The sequence below is a fragment of the Babylonia areolata genome, chromosome 20 (genome assembly GCF_041734735.1).
Source record: "Babylonia areolata isolate BAREFJ2019XMU chromosome 20, ASM4173473v1, whole genome shotgun sequence".
Taxonomy (NCBI): Eukaryota; Metazoa; Mollusca; class Gastropoda; order Neogastropoda; family Buccinidae; genus Babylonia; species Babylonia areolata.
Genome location: NC_134895.1, coordinates 6,349,067 through 6,374,066, shown reverse-complemented (window position 1 = coordinate 6,374,066; position 25,000 = coordinate 6,349,067). Strand labels below are relative to the sequence as shown.

Below are 25,000 nucleotides of genomic sequence, written 5' to 3'. Positions count from 1 at the left end.
GTCGTTCAGCACTGTGTTCAGTTTGGCTTTGTCGTTAGCACTGTGTTCAGTTTGGCTTTGTCGTTCAGCACTGGGTGTTCAGTTTGGCTTTGTCGTTCAGCACTGGGTGTGAAGGTTTGGCTTTGTCGTTCAGCACTGGGTGTGAAGGTTTGGCTTTGTCGTTCAGCACTGGATGTTCAGTTTGGCTTTGTCGTTCAGCACTGTGTTCAGTATGGCTTTGTCGTTCAGCACTGTGTTCAGTTTGGCTTTGTCGTTCAGCACTGTGAGTTCAGTTTGACTTTGTCGTTCAGCACTGGGTGCTCAGTTTGGCTTTGTCGTTCAGCACTGTGAGTTCAGTTTGACTTTGTCGTTCAGCACTGGGTGTGAAGGTTTAGCTTTGTCGTTAGCACTGTGTTCAGTTTGGCTTTGTCGTTCAGCACTGTGTTCAGTTTGGCTTTGTCGTTCAGCACTGGGTGTGAAGGTTTGGCTTTGTCGTTCAGCACTGTGTTCAGTTTGGCTTTGTCGTTCAGCACTGGGTGTGAAGGTTTGGCTTTGTCGTTCAGCACTGTGTTCAGTTTGGCTTTGTCGTTCGGCACTGGGTGTGAAGGTCTGGCTTTGTCGTTCAGCACTGTGAGTTCAGTTTGGCTTTGTCGTTCAGCACTGGGTTCAGTTTGGCGTTGTCGTTCAGCACTGTGAGTTCAGTTTGGCTTTGTCGTTCAGCACTGGTTGTGAAGGTTTAGCTTTGTCGTTCAGCACTGGGTATGAAGGTTTGACTTTGTCGTTCAGCACTGGGTGTTCAGTTTGGCTTTGTCGTTCGGCACTGGGTGTGAAGGTTTGGCTTTGTCGTTCAGCACTGTGTTCAGTTTGGCTTTGTCGTTCAGCACTGGGTGTTCAGTTTGGCTTTGTCGTTCAGCACTGGGTCCTCAGTTTGGCTTTGTCGTTCAGCACTGTGAGTTCATTTGGACTTTGTCGTTCAGCACTGGGTGTGAAGGTTTAGCTTTGTCGTTAGCACTGTGTTCAGTTTGGCTTTGTCGTTCAGCACTGTGTTCAGTTTGGCTTTGTCGTTCAGCACTGGGTGTGAAGGTTTGGCTTTGTCGTTCAGCACTGTGTTCAGTTTGGCTTTGTCGTTCAGCACTGTGTGTTCAGTTTGGCTTTGTCGTTCAGCACTGGGTGTGAAGGTTTGGCTTTGTCGTTCAGCACTGGGTGTGAAGGTTTGGCTTTGTCGTTCAGCACTGGATGTTCAGTTTGGCTTTGTCGTTCAGCACTGTGTTCAGTATGGCTTTGTCGTTCAGCACTGTGTTCAGTTTGGCTTTGTCGTTCAGCACTGTGAGTTCAGTTTGACTTTGTCGTTCAGCACTGGGTGCTCAGTTTGGCTTTGTCGTTCAGCACTGTGAGTTCAGTTTGACTTTGTCGTTCAGCACTGGGTGTGAAGGTTTAGCTTTGTCGTTCAGCACTGTGTTCAGTTTGGCTTTGTCGTTCAACACTGTGTTCAGTTTGGCTTTGTCGTTCAGCACTGCGTTCAGTTTGGCTTTGTCGTTCAGCACTGTGAGTTCAGTTTGACTTTGTCGTTCAGCACTGGGTGTGAAGGTATGGCTTTGTCGTTCAGCACTGGGTGCTCAGTTTGGCTTTGTCGTTCAGCACTGGGTGTGAAGGTATGGCTTTGTCGTTCAGCACTGGGTGTGAAGGTATGGCTTTGTCGTTCAGCACTGGGTGTTCAGTTTGGCTTTGTCGTTCAGCACTGTGAGTTCCGTTTGACTTTGTCGTTCAGCACTGGGTGTGAAGGTTTGGCTTTGTCGTTCAGCACTGTGTGTGAAGGTTTGGCTTTGTCATTCAGCACTGTGTTCAGTTTGGCTTTGTCGTTCAGCACTGGGTGTGAAGGTTTGGCTTTGTCGTTCAGCACTGTGTTCAGTTTGGCTTTGTCGTTCAGCACTGTGAGTTCAGTTTCACTTTGTTGTTCAGCACTGGGTGTGAAGGTTTGGCTTTGTCGTTCAGCACTGGGTGTTCAGTTTGGCCTTGTCGTTCAGCACTGTGCTCAGTTTGGCTTTGTCGTTCAGCACTGGGTGTGAAGGTTTGGCTTTGTCGTTCAGCACTGGGTGTGAAGGTTTGGCTTTGTCGTTCAGCACTGGGTGTGAAGGTTTGGCTTTGTCGTTCAGCACTGGGTGTTCAGTTTGGCTTTGTCGTTCAGCACTGGGTGTTCAGTTTGGCTTTGTCGTTCAGCACTGGGTGTGAAGGTTTGTGCTTTGTCGTTCAACACTGTGTTCAGTTTGGCTTTGTCGTTCAGCACTGCGTTCAGTTTGGCTTTGTCGTTCAGCACTGTGAGTTCAGTTTGACTTTGTCGTTCAGCACTGGGTGTGAAGGTATGGCTTTGTCGTTCAGCACTGGGTGCTCAGTTTGGCTTTGTCGTTCAGCACTGGGTGTGAAGGTATGGCTTTGTCGTTCAGCACTGGGTGTGAAGGTATGGCTTTGTCGTTCAGCACTGGGTGTTCAGTTTGGCTTTGTCGTTCAGCACTGTGAGTTCCGTTTGACTTTGTCGTTCAGCACTGGGTGTGAAGGTTTGGCTTTGTCGTTCAGCACTGTGTGTGAAGGTTTGGCTTTGTCATTCAGCACTGTGTTCAGTTTGGCTTTGTCGTTCAGCACTGGGTGTGAAGGTTTGGCTTTGTCGTTCAGCACTGTGTTCAGTTTGGCTTTGTCGTTCAGCACTGTGAGTTCAGTTTGACTTTGTTGTTCAGCACTGGGTGTGAAGGTTTGGCTTTGTCGTTCAGCACTGGGTGTGAAGGTTTGGCTTTGTCGTTCAGCACTGTGTTCAGTTTGGCTTTGTCGTTCAGCACTGTGAGTTCAGTTTGACTTTGTCGTTCAGCACTGGGTGCTCAGTTTGGCTTTGTCGTTCAGCACTGTGAGTTCAGTTTGACTTTGTCGTTCAGCACTGGGTGTGAAGGTTTAGCTTTGTCGTTAGCACTGTGTTCAGTTTGGCTTTGTCGTTCAGCACTGTGTTCAGTTTGGCTTTGTCGTTCAGCACTGTGTTCAGTTTGGCTTTGTCGTTCAGCACTGGGTGTGAAGGTTTGGCTTTGTCGTTCAGCACTGTGAGTTCAGTTTGACTTTGTTGTTCAGCACTGGGTGTGAAGGTTTGGCTTTGTCGTTCAGCACTGGGTGTGAAGGTTTGGCTTTGTCGTTCAGCACTGGATGTTCAGTTTGGCTTTGTCGTTCAGCACTGTGTTCAGTATGGCTTTGTCGTTCAGCACTGTGTTCAGTTTGGCTTTGTCGTTCAGCACTGTGAGTTCAGTTTGACTTTGTCGTTCAGCACTGGGTGCTCAGTTTGGCTTTGTCGTTCAGCACTGTGAGTTCAGTTTGACTTTGTCGTTCAGCACTGGGTGTGAAGGTTTAGCTTTGTCGTTCAGCACTGTGTTCAGTTTGGCTTTGTCGTTCAGCACTGTGTTCAGTTTGGCTTTGTCGTTCAGCACTGGGTGTGAAGGTTTGGCTTTGTCGTTCAGCACTGTGTTCAGTTTGGCTTTGTCGTTCAGCACTGGGTGTGAAGGTTTGGCTTTGTCGTTCAGCACTGGGTGTTCAGTTTGGCTTTGTCGTTCAGCACTGGGTGTTCAGTTTGGCTTTGTCGTTCAGCACTGGGTGTGAAGGTTTGGCTTTGTCGTTCAGCACTGGGTGTTCAGTTTGGCTTTGTCGTTCAGCACTGTGTTCAGTTTGGCTTTGTCGTTCAGCACTGGGTGTGAAGGTTTGGCTTTGTCGTTCAGCACTGGGTGTGAAGGTTTGGCTTTGTCGTTCAGCACTGGGTGTGAAGGTTTGGCTTTGTCGTTCAGCACTGGGTGCTCAGTTTGGCTTTGTCGTTCAGCACTGGGTGTTCAGTTTGGCTTTGTCGTTCAGCACTGGGTGCTCAGTTTGGCTTTGTCGTTCAGCACTGTGTTCAGTTTGGCTTTGTCGTTCAGCACTGGGTGTGAAGGTTTGGCTTTGTCGTTCAGCACTGTGTTCAGTTTGGCTTTGTCGTTCAGCACTGGGTGTGAAGGTTTGGCTTTGTCGTTCAGCACTGGGTGTGAAGGTTTGGCTTTGTCATTCAGCACTGTGTTCAGTTTGGCTTTGTCGTTCAGCACTGTGAGTTCAGTTTGACTTTGTTGTTCAGCACTGGGTGTGAAGGTTTGGCTTTGTCGTTCAGCACTGGGTGTTCAGTTTGGCTTTGTAGGTTCAGCACTGGGTGTTCAGTTTGGCTTTGTCGTTCAGCACTGGGTGTTCAGTTTGGCTTTGTCGTTCAGCACTGGGTGTGAAGGTTTGGCTTTGTCGTTCAGCACTGGGTGTGAAGGTTTGGCTTTGTCGTTCAGCACTGGGTGTGAAAGTTTGGCTTTGTCGTTCAGCACTGGGTGTGAAGGTTCCTCTCTTGTCTCCGTACTTCTCACTGCATTCAAGTCACAAGAAATGAAATAACAAAAAAATATGTTTATACATAAAAAAAAATCAACCAATAAATAAATCCGCATGCACCTCTGGACACACAATCTTCAAGACCGTGTATATGTTCGGGTTTTTTTTCCCTTTCTTTATCATGTCTGCCTATCTCTATAGATAAATAAGTAAATAAATAAATGAATAAATATATAAATGGATCAATAAATAAATAAGTGAATTTTAAAAAGATTAAAACAAATAATGCATATCATAACGTGTGTGTGTGCGTGCATGCGCGCGCAAACATGTGATTATATATATATTTCTGTGTGTGCGTGCGTGTGTGTGTGTGTGTGTGTTGCTGTTTCAAAGCAATGTGAGTTTCGAAATGTTAGCGGAAGTGGTGAGTCGACTCAGAGTGAGAAGACGTAATTTGAGGCATGAGTGGGGTGCGTGTAGGTGTAAGTACCCCGGTCCTTACATTTCCTGTGTGTGTGTGTGTGTGTGTGTGTGTGTGTGTGGAATCGCAGGCGTGCTTCTGTGTGTGTGTTGAGAAGTGGAAGACAGAAGGGACAGGCGGGCAGTAAATAACATCGAGGGAACACACACACACACACACACACACACACACACCACACAGCACACACACACACACACACACACACACACACACACACACACACACACACACACACACACACACACACACACACACACTGTAGCCAGTCCGAATTTCACACACGGGGAAATGTGTTGCAAAGGGAAAAGACAAAAAACCCCAAAATGATTAATAATGATAACGTTTTGACAATACAATACAATGTGGCTCCCTCCCTCATCGTGTGTGGGTGCCTGTTAATCCCTTCCCCCCGTGGCCCCTGTTCTTGTCACAAGGCCCTTCTCAGGGGAAACATATTGCTCCTCCTCGCTGCATGCTGATGTCGGAGCCCTTCTCGGGGGGGGAACATATCGCCCCTCCTTGTTGCATGCTGATGTCCGCCACGGACTTTGCAGGTCCTTGCACCCTCTTCCAGGGAGCTGCTGAGTGTTTGTGACGTCATGCTGTCATGTCGTCATGTCCCGTGATCCCGTGACGTCGTCAGCCTTATGGCTGTCCTGTGGTGGACATGTTTGTTGGACAGCTGGTGATCCCGTGACGTCAGGCTTTTGGCTGTCCTATGGTGCACATGTTTGTTGGACAGCTGGTGATCCCGTGACGTCGTCAGCCTTATGGCTGGCCTATGGTGCACATGTTTGTTGGACAGCTGGTGATCCCGTGACGTCGTCAGCCTTATGGCCGTCCTGTGGTGGACATGTTTGTTGGACAGCTGGTGATCCCGTGACGTCGTCAGCCTTATGGCTGTCCTGTGGTGGACATGTTTGTTGGACAGCTGGTGATCCCGTGACGTCGTCAGCCTTATGGCTGTCCTGTGGTGGACATGTTTGTTGGACAGCTGGTGATCCCGTGACGTCGTCAGCCTTATGGCTGTCCTGTGGTGGACATGTTTGTTGGACAGCCTGTGATCCCGTGACGTCAGGCTTTTGGCTGTCCTGTGGTGGACATATTTGTTGGACAGCTGGTGATCCCGTGACGTCGTCAGCCTTATGGCTGTCCTGTGGTGGACATGTTTGTTGGACAGCTGGTGATCCCGTGACGTCAGGCTTTTGGCTGTCCTATGGTGCACATGTTTGTTGGACAGCTGGTGATCCCGTTACGTCGTCAGCCTTATGGCTGTCCTGTGGTGGACATGCTTGTTGGACAGCTGGTGATCCCGTGACGTCGTCAGCCTTATGGCTGTCCTGTGGTGGACATGTTTGTTGGACAGCTGGTGATCCCATGACGTCAGGCTTTTGGCTGTCCTGTGGTGGACATGTTTGTTGGACAGCTGGTGATCCCGTGACGTCGTCAGCCTTATGGCTGTCCTGTGGTGGACATGTTTGTTGGACAGCTGGTGATCCCGTGACGTCAGGCTTTTGGCTGTCCTGTGGTGGACATGTTTGTTGGACAGCTGGTGATCCCGTGACGTCGTCAGCCTTATGGCTGTCCTATGGTGCACATGTTTGTTGGACAGCTGGTGATCCCGTGACGTCGTCAGCCTTATGGCTGTCCTGTGGTGGACATGTTTGTTGGACAGCTGGTGATCCCGTGACGTCAGGCTTTTGGCTGTCCTATGGTGGACATGTTTGTTGGACAGCTGGTGATCCCGTGACGTCGTCAGCCTTATGGCTGTCCTGTGGTGGACATGTTTGTTGGACAGCTGGTGATAGCGTGGTTGGTGAGCTGTACAGGGGACCAGTGAGATAGATATATGAATTCACACACACACACACACACACACACACATAACATATATATATATATATATATATATATATATATATATGAATTCATTCACACACACACACACACACACACACACATATATATATATATATATATATATATATATATATATATATATATATATATATATATATATATATAATTTTGAGTTACGCAAGCGTGTGAATGACTGGTGTGAAAGCGCTTTGATTCATCTCTGCACAAGATTTAGCGCTGTATAGATACTTATTATTATTATCATTATTATTATTATTATGTCTCCTTTTTGCCCCTTTTGTTGAGTTTGTCTGCCTGTCTGTCTGTCTGTCTGTCTCCCTCTCTGTGCCCGCGACCGCCGTTCATGCGTACTCACATCCCCACGCCCCCCCCCCTACCCCACCCCACCCCTACCCCACCTTTATAACTGTGCGCAGTGGAGCGGAACGCACGACGTCAGATGTTGAAGCACGCTAAAGGCCGCGGTAAAGAAGTGACAGACTGATGACCACACCATTCAGTGTTTCCTTCTCTAATGACCACACCATTCAGTGTTTCCTTCTCTAATGACCACACCATTCAGTGTTTCCCTCCCTCAACAGACTAATGACCACACCATTCAGTGTTTCCCTCTCTAATGACCACACCATTCAGTGTATCCCTCCCTCAACAGACTGATGACCACACCATTCAGTGTATCCCTCCCTCAACAGACTAATGACCACACCATTCAGTGTATCCCTCCCTCAACAGACTAATGACCACACCATTCAGTGTTTCCCTCTCTAATGACCACACCATTCAGTGTATCCCTCCCTCAACAGACTAATGACCACACCATTCAGTGTATCCCTCCCTCAACAGACTAATGACCACACCATTCAGTGTATCCCTCCCTCAACAGACTAATGACCACACATTCAGTGTATCCCTCCCTCAACAGACAAATGACCACACATTCAGTGTATCCCTCCCTCAACAGACTAATGACCACACATTCAGTGTATCCCTCCCTAATGGCCACACCATTCAGTGTATCCCTCCCTAATGACCACACCATTCAGTGTATCCCTCCGTCAACAGACTAATGACCACACATTCAGTGTATCCCTCCCTCAGCAGACTGATGACCACACCATTCAGTGTATCCCTCCCTAATGACCACACCATTCAGTGTATCCCTCCCTAATGACCACACATTCAGTGTATCCCTCCCTCAACAGACTGATGACCACACCATTCAGTGTATCCCTCCCTCAACAGACTGATGACCACACAATACAGTGCATCCCTCCCTCAACAGACTGATGACCACACCATTCAGTGTATCCCTCCCTCAACAGACTAATGACCACACCATTCAGTGTATCCCTCCCTCAACAGACTGATGACCACACCATTCAGTGTATCCCTCCCTCAACAGACTGATGACCACACCATTCAGTGTATACCTCCCTCAACTGATGACCACACCATTCAGTGCATCCCTCCCTCAACAGACTAATGACCACACCATCCAGTGTATCCCTCCCTCAACAGACTGATGACCACACCATACAGTGTATCCCTCCCTCAACAGACTGATGACCACACAATACAGTGCATCCCTCCCTCAACAGACTAATGACCACACCATTCAGTGTATCCCTCCCTCAACAGACTAATGACCACACCATTCAGTGTATCCCTCCCTCAACAGACTGATGACCACACCATTCAGTGTATCCCTCCCTCAACAGACTGATGACCACACCATTCAGTGTATACCTCCCTCAACTGATGACCACACCATTCAGTGTATCCCTCCCTCAACAGACTAATGACCACACCATTCAGTGTATCCCTCCCTCAACAGACTAATGACCACACCATTCAGTGTATCCCTCCCTAATGACCACACCATTAAGTGTATCCCTCCCTCAACAGACTAATGACCACACCATTCAGTGTATCCCTCCCTCAACAGACTGATGACCACACCATTCAGTGTATCCCTCCCTCAACAGACTAATGACCACACCATTCAGTGTATCCCTCCCTCAACAGACTAATGACCACACCATACAGTGTATCCCTCCCTCAACAGACTAATGACCACACATTCAGTGTATCCCTCCCTCAACAGACTGATGACCACACCATTCAGTGTATCCCTCCCTCAACAGACTGATGACCACACCATTCAGTGTATCCCTCCCTCAACAGACTGATGACCACACCATTCAGTGTCCTGTTTGTCCCTCCCTATGACGGGCGCAATAGCCGAGTGGTTAAAGCGTTGGACTGTCAGTCTGAGGGTCCCTGGTTCGAATCACGGTGACGGCGCCTGGTGGGTAAAGGGTGGAGATTTTTACGATCTCCCAGGTCGACATAAGTGCAGACCTGCTAGTGCCTGAACCCCCTTCGTGTGTATATGCAAGCAGAAGATCAAATACGCACGTTAAAGATCCTGTAATCCATGTCAGCGTTCGGTGGGTTATGGAAACAAGAACATACCCAGCATGTTCACCCCCGAAAACGGAGTATGGCTGCCTACATGGCGGGGTAAAAACGGTCATACACGTAAAAGCCCACTCGTGTGCATACGAGTGAACGCAGAAGAAGAAGAAGTTTTCCAACACGGAGTTTTAATCAAAGCACAGTGGCACCCACCGTGCAGGGCAGTGTCGCAGAGGCTGGCGCTTTGTGTGATGCACGGTGAACGTGGTGGCCGTGCGTTGCAGCCAGGGGTAACATGACTCCAGGAAAGTTAGCTGCTTTCGAATTATCATGGTTTGGACTTTCAGAAGACGGACAGGGCAGGAGAGACAGACAGACAGACAGGCAGACTGACTGACTGACTGACTGACAGAGGCAGAGAAACAGACAGACAAACAGAAAAAGAGGGAGAGAGAGGGAAAAAATAAAACAGATGGAAAGAGACAGACAGACAGAGAAAGAGGGAGAGAGAGACACACACACAGGGAGAGAGAAACACACACACACACACACACACACACACACACACACACACAGAGTCACACACACACACACACACACACACACACACACACACACACACACACACACACACACACACACACACGCACGCACGCACGCGCGCGCGCGCGCGCGCACTTTTAATAGTAACGACAGACAATGAAGAAACTAACTCCTCCCACCTCCCCCCTCTCACACTGACGACGTGACTCACTCAGTCCCCCCCCCCACCCCCCCCCTCCCACACACACACACCCCACTCCCCACCCCCACCCACCCTCCACCTCCCCTGTCTGTTCATTCATGTACCTTACCTTTGACTTGGCATCGGAACATGGCTCGGGATTACTGAGTTCCTTCCCTGCCCCCCCCCCCCCCCCCACACCCCCCTCCCTCTCCTGTCTTCCCCCTGCCCCGCCCCCCTTCTCTCTCTCTCTCTCTCTCTCTCTCTCTCTCTCTCTCTTCCCTGCCACCCCCCTCTTCATCGGTCATCTCCCTCCCTCCTCACTCTCTCCCTCCCTCCCTCACTCTTTCTCTCTCTCTCTTCCTGCCCCCCTTCTCTCTCTCTCTCTCTCTCTCTCTCTCTCTCTCTCTCTCTCTTCCCTGCCACTCCCCTCTTCATTGGTCATCTCCCTCCCTCCTCACTCTCTCTCTCACTCTCTCTCTCTCTCTCTCTTCCTTCCCCCCGCCCTCTCTCTCTCTGTCTTCCCTGCCACTCCCCTCTTCATTGGTCATCTCCCTCCCTCCTCACTCTCTCCCTCCCTCCCTCACTTTCTCTCTCTCTCTTCCTGCCCCCCTTCTCTCTCTCTCTCTCTCTCTCTCTCTCTCTCTCTCTTCCCTGCCACTCCCCTCTTCATTGGTCATCTCCCTCCCTCCTCACTCTCTCCCTCCCTCACTCACTCTTTCTCTCTCTCTCTTCCTGCCCCCTTCTCTCTCTCTCTCTCTCTCTCTCTCTCTCTTCCCTGCCACTCCCCTCTTCATTGGTCATCTCCCTCCCTCCTCACTCTCTCTCTCACTCTCTCTCTCTCTCTCTCTTCCTTCCCCCCGCCCTCTCTCTCTCTCTCTCTTCCCTGCCACTCCCCTCTTCATTGGTCATCTCCCTCCCTCCTCACTCTCTCTCTCACTCTCTCTCTCTCTCTTCCTTCCCCCCGCCCTCTCTCTCTCTCTTCCCTGCCACTCCCCTCTTCATTGGTCATCTCCCTCCCTCCTCACTCTCTCCCTCCCTCCCTCACTCTTTCTCTCTCTCTTCCTGCCCCCCTTCTCTCTCTCTCTCTCTCTCTCTCTCTCTCTCTCTTCCCTGCCACTCCCCTCTTCATTGGTCATCTCCCTCCCTCCTCACTCTCTCTCTCACTCTCTCTCTCTCTCTTCCTTCCCCCCGCCCTCTCTCTCTGTCTTCCCTGCGACTCCCCTCTTCATTGGTCATCTCCCTCCCTCCTCACTCTCTCCCTCCCTCCCTCACTCTTTCTCTCTCTCTCTTCCTGCCCCCCTTCTCTCTCTCTCTCTCTCTCTCTCTCTCTCTCTCTTCCCTGCCACTCCCCTCTTCATTGGTCATCTCCCTCCCTCCTCACTCTCTCTCTCACTCTCTCTCTCTCTCTCTCTCTCTCCCTTCCCCCCCGCCCTCTCTCTCTCTCTCTCTTCCCTGCCACTCCCCTCTTCATTGGTCATCTCTCTCCCTCCTCACTCTCTCTCTCTCTCTCTCTCTCTCTCTCTTCCCTGCCACTCCCCTCTTCATTGGTCATCTCCCTCCCTCCTCACTCTCTCTCTCTCTCTCTCTCTCTCTCTCTTCCTTCCCCCCGCCCTCTCTCTCTCTCTTCCCTGCCACTCCCCTCTTCATTGGTCATCTCCCTCCCTCCTCACTCTCTCTCTCTCTCTCTCTCTCTCTCTCTTCCTTCCCCCCGCCCTCTCTCTCTCTCTCTTCCCTGCCACTCCCCTCTTCATCGGTCATCTCCCTCCCTCCTCACTCTCTCTCTCTCTCTCTCTCTCTCTCTTCCTGCCCCCCACCCTCTCTCTCTCTCTTCCCTGCCACCCCCCTCTTCATCGGTCATCTCCCTCCCCCCCCCTCTCTCTCTCTTCCTGCCCCCCGCCCTCTCTCTCTCTCTTCCCTGCCACCCCCCTCTTCATCGGTCATCTCCCTCCCCCCCCCCCTCTCTCTCTCTCTTCCTTCCCCCCGCCCTCTCTCTCTCTCTTCCCTGCCACTCCCCTCTTCATCGGTCATCTCCCTCCCTCCTCACTCTCTCTCTCTCTCTCTCTCTTCCAGCCCCCCACCCTCTCTCTCTCTCTCTTCCCTGCCACTCCCCTCTTCATCGGTCATCTCCCTCCCTCCTCACTCTCTCTCTCTCTCTCTCTCTCTCTCTCTCTTCCAGCCCCCCACCCTCTCTCTCTCTTCCCTGCCACTCCCCTCTTCATTGGTCATCTGCCCCTTTCCCTCCCCCCCCCCTCTCTCTCTTCCCCTGCACTCACTGACCTGAGTGAAGGTGAACGGCCTTCTGACAATGACCCGCATGCTCCTTCCTCAAAGTTTCAAACATTTTTGTTTGTTTGTTTGTTTTAATAAATTGTTTGCCGTGACCATTATTTTTTAAAAGGATAATATATTTATTTTATTTTTACTATTTGCCGTGGTTATATTGAAAATATTCTTTTTTCTTATTTGTTAATCTATTTCACTTTTTTAAAAATTCTAGTTTAGTTATTCCCTTTTTATATACATACATATATAGTTTAGTTATTCCCTTTTTTTTATATACATACATATAAAAATTTATAAGCACACGGTTGTGACATCCCCTGCATCCGTATCCGGAGCTCCATACATAAGGGGTGCAAGGATAATTTTACCAGCCGCCGTGGCGAAGTGGTTAGCGTCGCAGACTGACGGCTGGGAGGCAGGGGTTCCATTCTCTTCCCTGTAAAGGTGGGGATGTTCGGCCCTTGGCCGGCTTCTACCTTAGATGAGTGTGCTTTGGGCTTCACGGATGCGTCTCTGGGTGTGTTGCTCAAGTTTCCTGACCAATACTGCAAGGTTCTGTATCCTTTAGGCCTGGTTAGCGCCGGGATATCACTGTGAAAGGAAACGTGGAGTACGTCTTTGTTACGTAGAACCAAACCTCAGATGGAACCCCCCCCCCACCCCCACCCCCCACCCCCGCCCCCCCTCCCTTCCCCCCCTTCCCATTGCAGCATCGTTATCATCCTCATCCTTCTCTGTCTCTGGACCTTGCATTTGGAATGAACTTCCTCCTTCGCTTCCTCAAGTCTCCGCACTCAGCTCTTTCAAGTCTGGCCTTAAAACCCACCTCCTCCCAAGATAGCCTCCCTCCCCTGCCTCTTCCTTGTTTTCAGTTTTTTTCAGTCTAGAGTTATGCATGCGTGTGACTGATTGATATGAAAGCGCTTTGATTTGTCCCTGCACAAGCTTAGAGCTATAATATAAATACTAATTATTTTTATTATACTCATTTACTATCAAAAGAAAAAAGTCCCAACTTCTATGGCCTTTCATGCCCTGCTCTCATGGTGATATCAAATTCGACCCCCGTCACTTCTATGCGTGGGGGCGGTGGAGTGGGGTGGGGTGGGGGAAGAGGAGGGAGGGAGTGAGTGTGGCTCCACGACAAAGCCGTTATTTCCGTCAGTAGAAGGCTTTGTAAGTGGTGTCCATAGTATGTTAAATCAGAACAGTCACTACTGAACACCACCAAAGTGACTTAGCAGCAGTGCAGGGTCTCCTCTGGTGTGTGGTCTCCTGGCGACCTAACATCGATAGTTCCCTGTGCACTGCCGACGCTGGGACTACGACAGACAAACTTCTGTGTGGCCGTGTATGGGAGAATGAGTGGCGTGGGAGTGATGCCACTGAAATGGGGAAGATGATGGGTCAAGAGAAAAAAAAAAAGCGATGTATTCCAGGTCAGCTATGGTTAAGCCTTCTTATGGCTTCTTGTATTGAAAGGATTGTGAGGAATTTTTCAGTCTATTTATACAAAGCATTCCAGTTGCGATCGGTTATGACTTCATGATTACTGAACTCATTAGGATTAAGATTATGATTATTATTCAAATGCAGATGCTATATTGTTGTACATCGTTTACCCCGTTCATGAGGGACAATGGCCTTGTATGAATAAATCATCCATCCATCCATCCATCTCTCTCTCTCTCTGTCTCTCTCTCTCTGTCTCTCTCTGTCTCTGTCTCTCTCTGTCTGTCTGTCTGTCTGTGTCTCTCTCTCTCTCTCTCTCTGTCTCTCTCTCTCTCTGTCTCTCTCTCTCTGTCTCTCTCTGTCTCTCTCTCTGTCTCTCTCTCTCTCTCCCTTTCAGGATACAACAGAGGTACCGCTATAATAACTGACATGATTCAGTAACGTTATTTCCTTTGTTCTGAGGAAACAACTGAATATCAAGTTGGTATTGTGTTGAATCATGCTGTGCTGAGTGAAACACATATGGAACTTATCCCAGAGAAATGTTCTGTGTCCATGTTATTGACTCACTTGTGTAAACAAAGTGAGTCTATGTTTTAACCCGGTGTTCGGTTGTCTGTGTGTGTGTGTGTGTGTGTGTGTGTGTGTGTGTGTGTGTGTGTGTGTGTGTCTGTGTGTCCGTGGTAAACTTTAACATTGACATTTTCTCTGCAAATACTTTGTCAGTTGACACCAAATTAGGCATAAAAATAGGAAAAAATTCAGTTCTTTCCAGTCATCTTGTTTAAAACAATATTGCACCTCTGGGATGGGCACAAAAAAAAAAAAAAATGAAGCCTAATTATATGCAAACTGCATTTACTGTTATATTTATATTTTTTGTATTCTCTAAACTTGTCACTTTGATCTGATATTCTGACCCAACAACAAGAGCAGTCATTATTTTCATTTTTTGTTCAAACAGGAACTTCTTTTGCTAAGCATGGAAGTTTTATTTATTTGCAAAAGTAAAAAAAGGGAAATTACTCTGTAATTAATGCTAGGGGACTTAATTTGCTTTAAACTGATCTTTCTCATCTTAAACATTACATTTTGAAATTATACTCAATACATGGAAAGCTTGGATTTTTTTAAAGTGTATCACAAGTGAGTCTTGAAGGCCTTGCCTCTCTTGTTTTACATTCTGTATATTGATGGCATATTCTGATTATGGTATTTTTCGCAACCTGGCATACCATAGAGAGCTTTTTTTTTTAGCTCAGAGAGACAGTATTGACTTAGTTTCATCATCATCATGATCATCATCATCATTGTTTTGATTTTTTATTCTTTTAGTGGAAGTTGTGGGATGGAGTGTGGTGGAGGGGATGGGGGTATTTCATGTGGACAAAAAGACTGTATCTGCCTTCATTGAAATAAAGTTTAGAAGCACACGCACGCGCGCGCACACACACACGCGCGCGCGCGCGCAAGAAAAAAAAAGAAAACCACACACACACACACACACACACACACACACACACACACACACACACACACACACACACACAAACACTAATATCACTTCAAGTGGAAAGACGTTAAACTGAAGACTACACACACACACACACACACACACACACACACACACACACACACACACACACACACACACACACACACACACACACTAATACTAATATCACTTCAAGTGGAAAGACGTTAAACTGAAGACTACACACACACACACACACACACACACACACACACACACACACACACACACACACACACACACACACACACACACACACGCACACTAACACACACACACACACAAGTTTCAAGTTTCAGGTTTTAATTATCCTTTCACTCCTATTGGAGTATGGGGGATTACTGCAAAATACTCTTTTCGTGCCCATAACAAACATTTCCAAACGCACAACAATGTCACATAAAAGTTGAGAAAACACAAATGTCTTTTAACTCCAAAAGTATAACTAGGCAACATTTGCAAATCTAATCATCTTACTTACAGCTAAAATGACTTTTTTGCCTCCTTTGAGCATATTACAAAAATTAAAAACCGATTTTGGAGACAAATATTTTTTAGGAACATATCTATTTCGTAACTGATCATAATTGGGACATTCCATTATAAAATGAAACTCATCACCAATCACAGACATGTTACAAACCTTATAAAACCGTAACTCTCGTGGTATGCCTTTGTGTCTCCCTGTTTCTATTTCCAGCTTATGATTACTACTTCGAAATCTGAAGAAGCTGATAACATAATTATCAGGCATTTGACTTATATATTTTTCTCTACCAAATCCACTTTTGAAATTTCGATAAAACAAACATTTACTACTCGCCTCTAGAGCATGTCTCCATAGATTTTGAAAACTATCTCTCAAGGCAATGTTGACATTCTTGCAGAAAGATTCCCTCTCCAAGAAGAATTGAGCATCCCAAACACAGTCATACCCTGCTTCTATTAAAATTTGTCTGATACAACTCATCCATTTTGAAGAATAAATACCATTTCGATATAAGTCAAGTAATATAACACACACACACACACACACACACACACACACACACACACACACACACACACACACACACACACAATGATGGTGATGATGATGATGATGATATGGATACTTACATAGCGGCTATCCTCGTTCGGAGACCAAGCTCTAAGCGCTTTACAAACACGGTGTCATTTGCACAACAGGCTGCCTACCAGGGTAGAGCCGACTGACGGCTGCCACTGGGCGCTCATCATTCGTTCTTGTGTCAACCAGTTAGGTTCATTTACGCACACATACACACTCAGACAGACATGTAACATTTCACGTGTATGACAGATTTGTTTATTTACCCTGCCATGTGGGTAGCCATACTCCGTTTTCGGGGGTGCGCATGCTGGGTATGTTCTTATGTCCGCAACCCACCGAACGCTGGCATGGATTGCAGGATCTTTAACGTGCGCATTTGATCATCGGCTTGCGTATACACACGAAGGGGGTGCAGGCACTAGCAGGTCTGCACATAATAATGTTGACCTGGGAGATCGGATAAAATCTCCACCCTTTACCCACCAGGCGCCGTTACCGAGATTTGAAACCGGGAACTTCAGAATTAAAGTCCAACGCTTTAACCACTCGGCTATTGCTTCCGTCATACATGCACACGCACACACGGACACACACGCACACACGCACACTTGAACACTTAATACCTACCACCACCACCGCACACACACACACACACACACCACACACACACACACACACACACACACACACACACACACACCCCTCCCCGTCTAACAAACCCGGCTTCCACACATGAGTGCATTGTAGGCTTCCAGACCAGGAGAGAGAAAAACGTTCAACGTGGCTGGGAGGACATTTAGAAGGAAGGAAAGAAGGAAGGAGAGGAAGAAGGGAGGAAGGAAGGAAGGAAGGAAGGAAGGGAAAGCTGTTTTGACCGGTGAGAACTTCTGTACTTTTCCAGAGGACTGGAGTTGTTGATCCCACCTTCCTCCCTCCAACACCCCACCCCCTCCCCCACCCCCTCCCCCTCCGTCCTTGATCAGTCGTGACTGCTATTAGTGCTGAGAGGTATTGTCAACAGTCCTCACTTCACACTTCTCTTGTTCTCACGATGTGTGTGTGTGAGGGGGGAGAGGGGGGGATGTGAGGGGGGGATTGTAGAGGAAGCGGAGGTGGGGTGCGGAGGAGGTGGGTGGGGGGGGGGGCTATGTAAACAGCAAGGTATATACCGTTCGTCCAAGGTTAAAGGGCCTGCAACTTTTGTGCGGCTTCCGTACGGCCATAGGGGCCGGTGATTTCCTGACCACTGTGTGTGTGTGGGGGGGGGGGGGGTGGGGGGGGGGGGGCATGGAACCAGCACGTCGAGGCCCAGTCCTCTTCAGTCCGTCAATCAGCAGACAGTTGGTGACTCCCAGGGACTGCCCAAAGCGCTTTCTTCTGCCTCACAGATGGCATAAAATGATGTGGGTTCAAACATAATTTTTTTTGGGGGGTGGGGTTGGGGGGTGTTTTTTTAATTATTTTTTAACATGACACAATACACCACAGTTACAGATAAACAGGTATGTGTACATCATGGTATGTGTACATATCTAAAGTATACTGTCCTGCCGTGGTAGTTGTACATCTGAAGTATACTGTCCTGCCTTGGTATTTGTACATCTGAAGTATACTGTCCTGCCTTGGTATTTGTACATCTGAAGTATACAGTCCTGTCATGGTATTGGTACATCATGGTTTGTGTACATATCTAAAGTATACTGTCCTGTGTGTATGTGTGCATCTGAAGTATACAGTCCTATAATGGTATGCGTACATATGAAGTATACAGTCCTGTCATGGTATTTGTACATCTTAGGTATACGATGGATGTCTTCACAGCCAGAAAATTGAAAATCGAACATGAATGAAACAATGCGATATGTCGAGGATGATGATGATTATGACGACTACGACGACGATGATAACAAACACGGTTGTTATGATGATTATCTATTTTATTTCGTTTTGTTTAATCTTGTTTTATTTATGTTTTTTGTTTGTTGTTGTTGTTTTTTGTTTTTTTTGTTTTTGTTTTTTTTATTTAACATAAGAACATTAAAACTTTACACACACACACACACACACACACACACACACACACACACACACACACACACAAATAGAGAGAGAATAGCAAACGGTATATATAAATGAAACGCTTTAGCCCAGGAATTTGTTCCTGGAATTTTTTCTTGGAATTCACGAAACAAGAGACAGAGACGGAGAGAGAATCACAAACGGCGTACTTGTGTAAAGCTTTTCATGGATTTTTTTTCATGGAATTCATCAGAGAGAGAGGGAGAAAATTCAAACCACACACTGTACTAAATGCAGCGAACAGTGCCATTGCCTTCGGGTTTTTTTTCCTGTTAGTCTTTAGAAGCCCTTCAGTCCACCTTTTCATGTCAACCCCCACCAACAACCCACACACGCACCCCTGACACCGCCCACACACACACACCCCTGACACCACCCACACCACCCCCGCACACATCCTGTCACCACCCACACCACCCACCCACACACTCTGACACCACCCACACACACAATCACACACACACCCTGACACCACCCACATCCACACCCACACACACACCCTGACACCATCCACACCCACACCCACACACACACCCTGACACCACTACTAATAATAATGGTATTTATATAGCGCTGAATCTTGTGCAGAGACAAATCAAAGCGCTTTCGCACCAGTCATTCACACGCATGCATAACTCTAAAACTGTAGGAACTAAAGACAAGGAAGGTACTACTACTACTACTACTACTACTACTGCTGCTGCTGCTGCTGCTGCTGCTACTACTACTACTACTACTACTACTACTGCTGCTGCTGCTGCTACTACTACTACTATACATGTATTTAGATACCACTACGCAAAACACGAAGAAGAAGACGAAGAAGAAGAAGAAGAAGGAGGTAAAGACAGCAACTACTGCAACAAAGAAAAAAGAAGAGAGGAAAAGAGAGGCAGAGACAGACAAGACAGCGACAGAAACAGACGTAGAGCCATCCATGTACATTCTTATCTTGGAAGGCCACCAGTGACTGCACTCAGCCCGAGAGGCGAGTTTAGCGCTTGTCGCTTTGCTTGAAGTGCGTGCGTGGGAGTTCTTTGTGGCCATGGCGCTGATGACATGATTCATGTCTTGTTTACTGCTCTGGCTGTGACGTCATGTGCACGCCCACTCCCCTCCTCCCACCAGCACCCACCCCCAACCCCCCATGCAGCTTTGTCAACCTTTCCCCCCCTCCCCTCTCTTGTTCGTGTGACCACTGTTCGCCTTAACTCACTCAGTACAGCCAGTCCTCTCTTCTCCTCTGCACAGACCCCTCGGATGTCCAGTGGGTGTCTGAATGACCCAACCTTTATTTTCCGTCGTCAGAATTGTGGTATTCTTTGTCAACATTCACCTCTTCAGTATAAGAGCCTTCCGCTTGCAATATTTTGATGATGGTAATTGGGATGAAACGCTGTTAACGTCGTCTCTTTCGCCGTTCGTATGGAGAGAGTTAAAGAGTCATGTAACTTTACCACACACACACACAACAAACCCCCAAACAACAACATCTTTCCCTTCTTCTTCCTCTGTTTTCCCTTCCCTCTCCCCGCGCTGTTTCCAGTCTCTCTGTCACTGTTTCTCACTCCCATCTTCGCAGTCTGTATTTATTCCGTCTTGTCCAGTCAGTTAACTTGAACATTAGTTAGTTCGTTGGTTGGCCGGCTGGGTTGCACAGTAGAAAAATTAAATGTTCTTAACTGGAGTTCTACCTTTGGTAACGTCCGAAGCCTTGTATAAGAGAATTGAAAACAAAAAACAAACGAACAAACAAGAAAACCAAATAAAAACCAAAAACAACTTAAATGTATTTTGCGCTGTTTGTCTTGTAAAAGAAATGTATAGCTACCATGCTACCTTTCTGTTTATCTTTAAATCAAAGTTTCCTTTTCTGAATCTTTTTTTTTTTTTCTTTCTTTCTTTCTCTCTTTCGCACTTTGATCGTTTTTTGTTTTGTTTTGTTTTAGACAGCTGTATTGTCATGTACTGAGATATCACTTGTCTGTCTATTTTTCAATGTGTCACACACACACACACACACACACACACACACACACACACACACACACACACACACACAGAGAGAGAGAGAGAGAGAGAGAGAGGAAATGTAAGGACCGGGGTACTTACACCTACACGCACACACTCATGCCTCAAATCACGTTTTCTCACTTCAGCCGACTCACCACTTCTGCTAACATTTCAAAACTCACATTGCTTTGAGCTAACTAAAATATACATTTACAAAAAAATCACCGATTTGATAACATTGTTCTGGGTTGATTTATGTATTTCATGGAATCAAGACCTAATCCATTGAAGAACGACACGGTATTCCGATAAAAGTGACTGTTTGGTTTGGTTTTGGAAGTACATTACACGAAAGTGTGTCTTCACAAGTGACTGAGAACGTTGATGTTTTTGACTTTTTGCATTCATTATCAGTTGTTTCGCTTGTCAGTTTAACGACTTCTCTTTTACGAAGTCCTTTAAGTAATTTCCTGTAATTGTTTTTTTTTTTTTTTTTTTTTTTTCAAATTTCACCCACATTTCACCCTCATTTGCCCAGTTTCCCCCAACCCTCCATTCGTTCACATCTCCCACCCCTTCTAACCGATAATACTCAAATGTATTCATAAATAGTTTAACAAAATGTCTTCAATCACCGATTTGTGTGACGGGACATTAAACAAAATTCCTCCTTGGAAGTACATTTTCCACCCAGTATCTAGACCCATGGCCAAATTCTTAATCTATCTTTGGCTCGATAACATATTCGCACGGTTATGTAGGTAAACACCAGAAAGTGTGAAAATGTGTGTGTGTGTCTGTGCCTGTGTGTGTGTGTGTGTGTGTGTGTGTGTGTGTGTGTGTGTGTGTGTGTGCGAGAGAGAGAGAGAGAGAGAGAGAGAGAGAATGAATGAATGAATGAATGAATGAATCTTTATTTTCCAACAGTGAAGATATTAGCACTTTGGCCGACTTACACATCTGCCGTTGTTCTAAGAGACACACAAACATGTACGCATATAAATGTAGTTATACTGAATACTTAATACATGTATAATGTACGAGTATAACACAGCGTCAAACTGAGAGACACAACATCGCTCACATCTGTACGGAACGGAAGCGAGTAACACACACACGCACACACACACACACACACACACACACACACACACACACACACACTAACACACACACTAACACACACACACACACACACACACACACACACACACACACACACACACACACACACACACACCAAGGGAAAAACAACAACAAAACCCTAGCATGAATGCTACACATGAATGATTCAAGTGAAATTAACACAGGAAAGTAACGATAAAATTTTAAACACGGATGTAAGAGACATAAAAGACAGCAAATAAGGCGACGGGTAATAGGGATATGGACAGATAGACACATTATGTGAAAGACAGAGAGAGGGAGAGACAGAGGGGAGAGAGAGACAGAGACAGACAGACAGACAGAGAGAGACTGACATTTGACACCAGTTTATTGAATGGGCCACAGCCTCTTTCGGTGGGTTTCACAATCGACAGGTATTAATTATATCATGAGGAGGGGGAAAAGGCAAAACAATATATATATATATATATATATATATATATATATATATATATATATATATATGTATATATATATAAATGATAGTCAGTCGTGTCCGACTATGACCATCAGAACAGCAGAGGAGGCAACTGTTGTTCCGACTATTTGGGCTAGAATTTGATTATAGTGGAGAGTGTCTTGCCCAAGTAACATCCCCACTCTCTCGGCCAAGAAGGTTTTAGGACAGTCGGCGTTGGGATGGTTCCCAAAGGCCAACCAGCCCACAAGGCTGCAGCACTAAGAGCCAGTGCAATTTTGCCTCCTAGTTTGAGAGTCACAGTCCTTCACAAAAGACTAAGCTGTAGAGGGTTTCCCATTGACTGGACATATATAAATGGTTGGCAAATTCATGTTTCGTGATACTTAGTTTAACCGACTTTGTCTAATGAGCTGTTTCACCTCCATTTTGTATATCAATTTTTGGTCTGCATTCAGATTATGAGATCTGAACATAGTTAGAGGCATCAAATAGAAACATAGCGAAACCAAGAATACTCTCCTCAGAAACTCCAGAGTATGATTTTCGAAATTGACAATATTCTGTTAAACACATAATATTGAATCTTCATACTTTGGACACCCAAAACTAGAGTGGCTATCGGTTTCAAGTGAGCCTTCTTTTTCCCTGGAATAGTACTATCTGTGAACATTAATTTGTGATACTCCCATCACACACACACACACACACACACACACACACACACGCACACACACACATACACACGCACGCACACACGCACGCACACACACACACACACACACACACACACACACACATTCGCACGCGCTTACACAAAGACAGAATAAGATATAGATATAATGTTTAGAGAAGAGTAAAAATGTGATAATTCTTAGCTCCACGAGAGGAGAAAAAGGTGCAGTGTGTTCAGTGTCAAACCATGCGACACAGACAAACAAAGAACAAGAACAAAGAACAAAAACAAAGAACGCCACTTCCAAAACAAAACAAAACAACAATAACAACAATAACAACTCTTCAAGACATATTCACACATTTAAAAAATGTGTTTTCATGTATAGTTATGGAAATGTGTCTCTCATGTTAAACATACGTTGTGACTGCTGTTTTTAAACACCTTTGGCTGCTAAAAAGTATGATGATTATAAGGGAAGTGTTGATTTTTTTTTGATTTTTTTTTTTATCAAGCCAACTGATATATATTTTTGAATGCATATTTTGTTTATATGTTTTCTTTACTTGATGACCAGAGTGTGTTGTGGTGTGATGTATGTGCCATTACGATTTTCTGGAACAAATCATCTTGAAAAAATCGTACTGATGATTACAATGACAAGTCAGAAACAACAACAACAACAATAATGATGATGATAACAATAATAATAGTAATGATAATGATGATACTACTACTACTACTACTACTACTACTACTACTACTACTACTACTAATAATAATAATAATAATACCAATGACATGATGATGATGATCATCATGATAATAATAATAGTAATAATAATAATACAAAATGATAAAGATGGTGATTATTATGATTATGAATACAAAACAGTGATGAAATAATGATGATAATGATGATGATGATGATGATGATGGGTAAGAAGAAGAAGAAAAAGAACAACAACAACACTGTCTTTTCTGTCTCTGTATATCATTCCAGAATTAGTATCTGATAGTGTGGCATCAAACCACTAATAGTGTGATGTAATGTGATGCTATCAATAGAAAAAATGAAACCCAAACATGGAATTTAAAGACAAAACAAAGGTTAAAAAAAAAAAGCTAAATGTAAAATCATTTACAGCAACAAAACAATAACCATAATGATGATAATGATGATGATGGTGATGATAATGATGATGATGGTAATGACGATGGTGACGACGACGATGATGATGATGACGACGACGACGACGACGACGATGATGACGACGAAGATGACGATTTCCCCGTGCCCCCTTGCAGGGAGTCCCTGAAGGAGGATGACGTCACCACAGTCAGCCACACGGGCGGACCGATCCTCGGCCGTCACAACAACACTACCACCACCACTGCGGCTCCACCCCCTATCCCCAACCACCACCACCGCGCCCCCACCACCACCACCACCACTGTCTACACCTACGGCGCTCCCCCACCCTCCCCCCCGGACTCTGCCGACGACGAGATGACCTGTCGGCTGAGGCCGGGACTGTGCAGGGCCCGCTCCGACGACGGGCCTCCGGACGACAAGGAAGGCTTCTTCGGACACCCCCTGACCAAGGCCAGCATCGCTATTGAAGGGGGGACCGAGGGGCCGGACGGCGCTGGAGGAGGGGGAGGAGGGGAAGGCGAGGGAGGAGGGGGGGAGGCGCTGCTGCACGAGTTCCTCAACCTGCCGTCCATGGACCAGCAGGACGTCAAGATCAGGGACCGGGGCCACCTGCCGCCCGGGCTGATGGCGGTGGGCGGAGCTGGCTGTCACGTCAGGTCAGTGTCTGTCTGTCTGTCTGTCTGTCTGTCCTTAGTTCTGCTGGCTGTCACGTCATGTCAGTGTCTGTCTGTCCTTAGTTCTGCTGGCTGTCACGTCAGGTCAGTGTCTGTCTGTCTGTCTGTCTGTCTGTCTGTCTGTCTGTCTGTCTGTCCTTAGTTCTGCTGGCTGTCATGTCAGATCAGTGTCTGTCTGTTTGTCTGTCTGTCTGTCTGTCCTTAGTTCTGCTGGCTGTCACGTCATGTCAGTGTCTGTCTGTCTGTCTGTCTGTCCTTAGTTCTGCCGGCTGTTATGTCAGGTCAGTGTCTGTCTGTCTGTCTGTCCTTAGTTCTGCCGGCTGTTATGTCAGGTCAGTGTCTGTCTGTCTGTCTGTCTGTCTGTCTGTCCTTAATTATGCTGGCTGTCACGTCAGGTCAGTGTCTGTCTGTCTGTCTGTCTGTCCTTAGTTCTGCTGGCTGTCACGTCAGGTCAGTGTCTGTCTGTCTGTCTGTCTGTCTGTCCTTAGTTCTGCTGGCTGTTATGTCAGGTCAGTGTCTGTCTGTCTGTCTGTCTGTCCTTAGTTCTGCTGGCTGTCACGTCAGGTCAGTGTCTGTCTGTTTGTTTGTCTGTCTGTCTGTCTGTCTGTCTGTCTGTCTGTCCTTA

General features: G+C 46.6%; 1 protein-coding gene across 6 annotated transcripts in view; it reads left to right on the top strand.

Annotated features, from left to right (window-relative positions):
• Positions 1-25,000, top strand: part of LOC143294965 (uncharacterized) — a 206,819-nt gene that overhangs the window by 81,615 nt on the left and 100,204 nt on the right. For all 6 annotated transcript variants that reach the window (XM_076606493.1, XM_076606489.1, XM_076606490.1 and 3 more), the window contains one exon: positions 23,854-24,357. In XM_076606493.1, the coding sequence (XP_076462608.1) occupies positions 23,854-24,357 (504 nt within the window). The remainder of the gene's footprint in view (positions 1-23,853; positions 24,358-25,000) is intronic.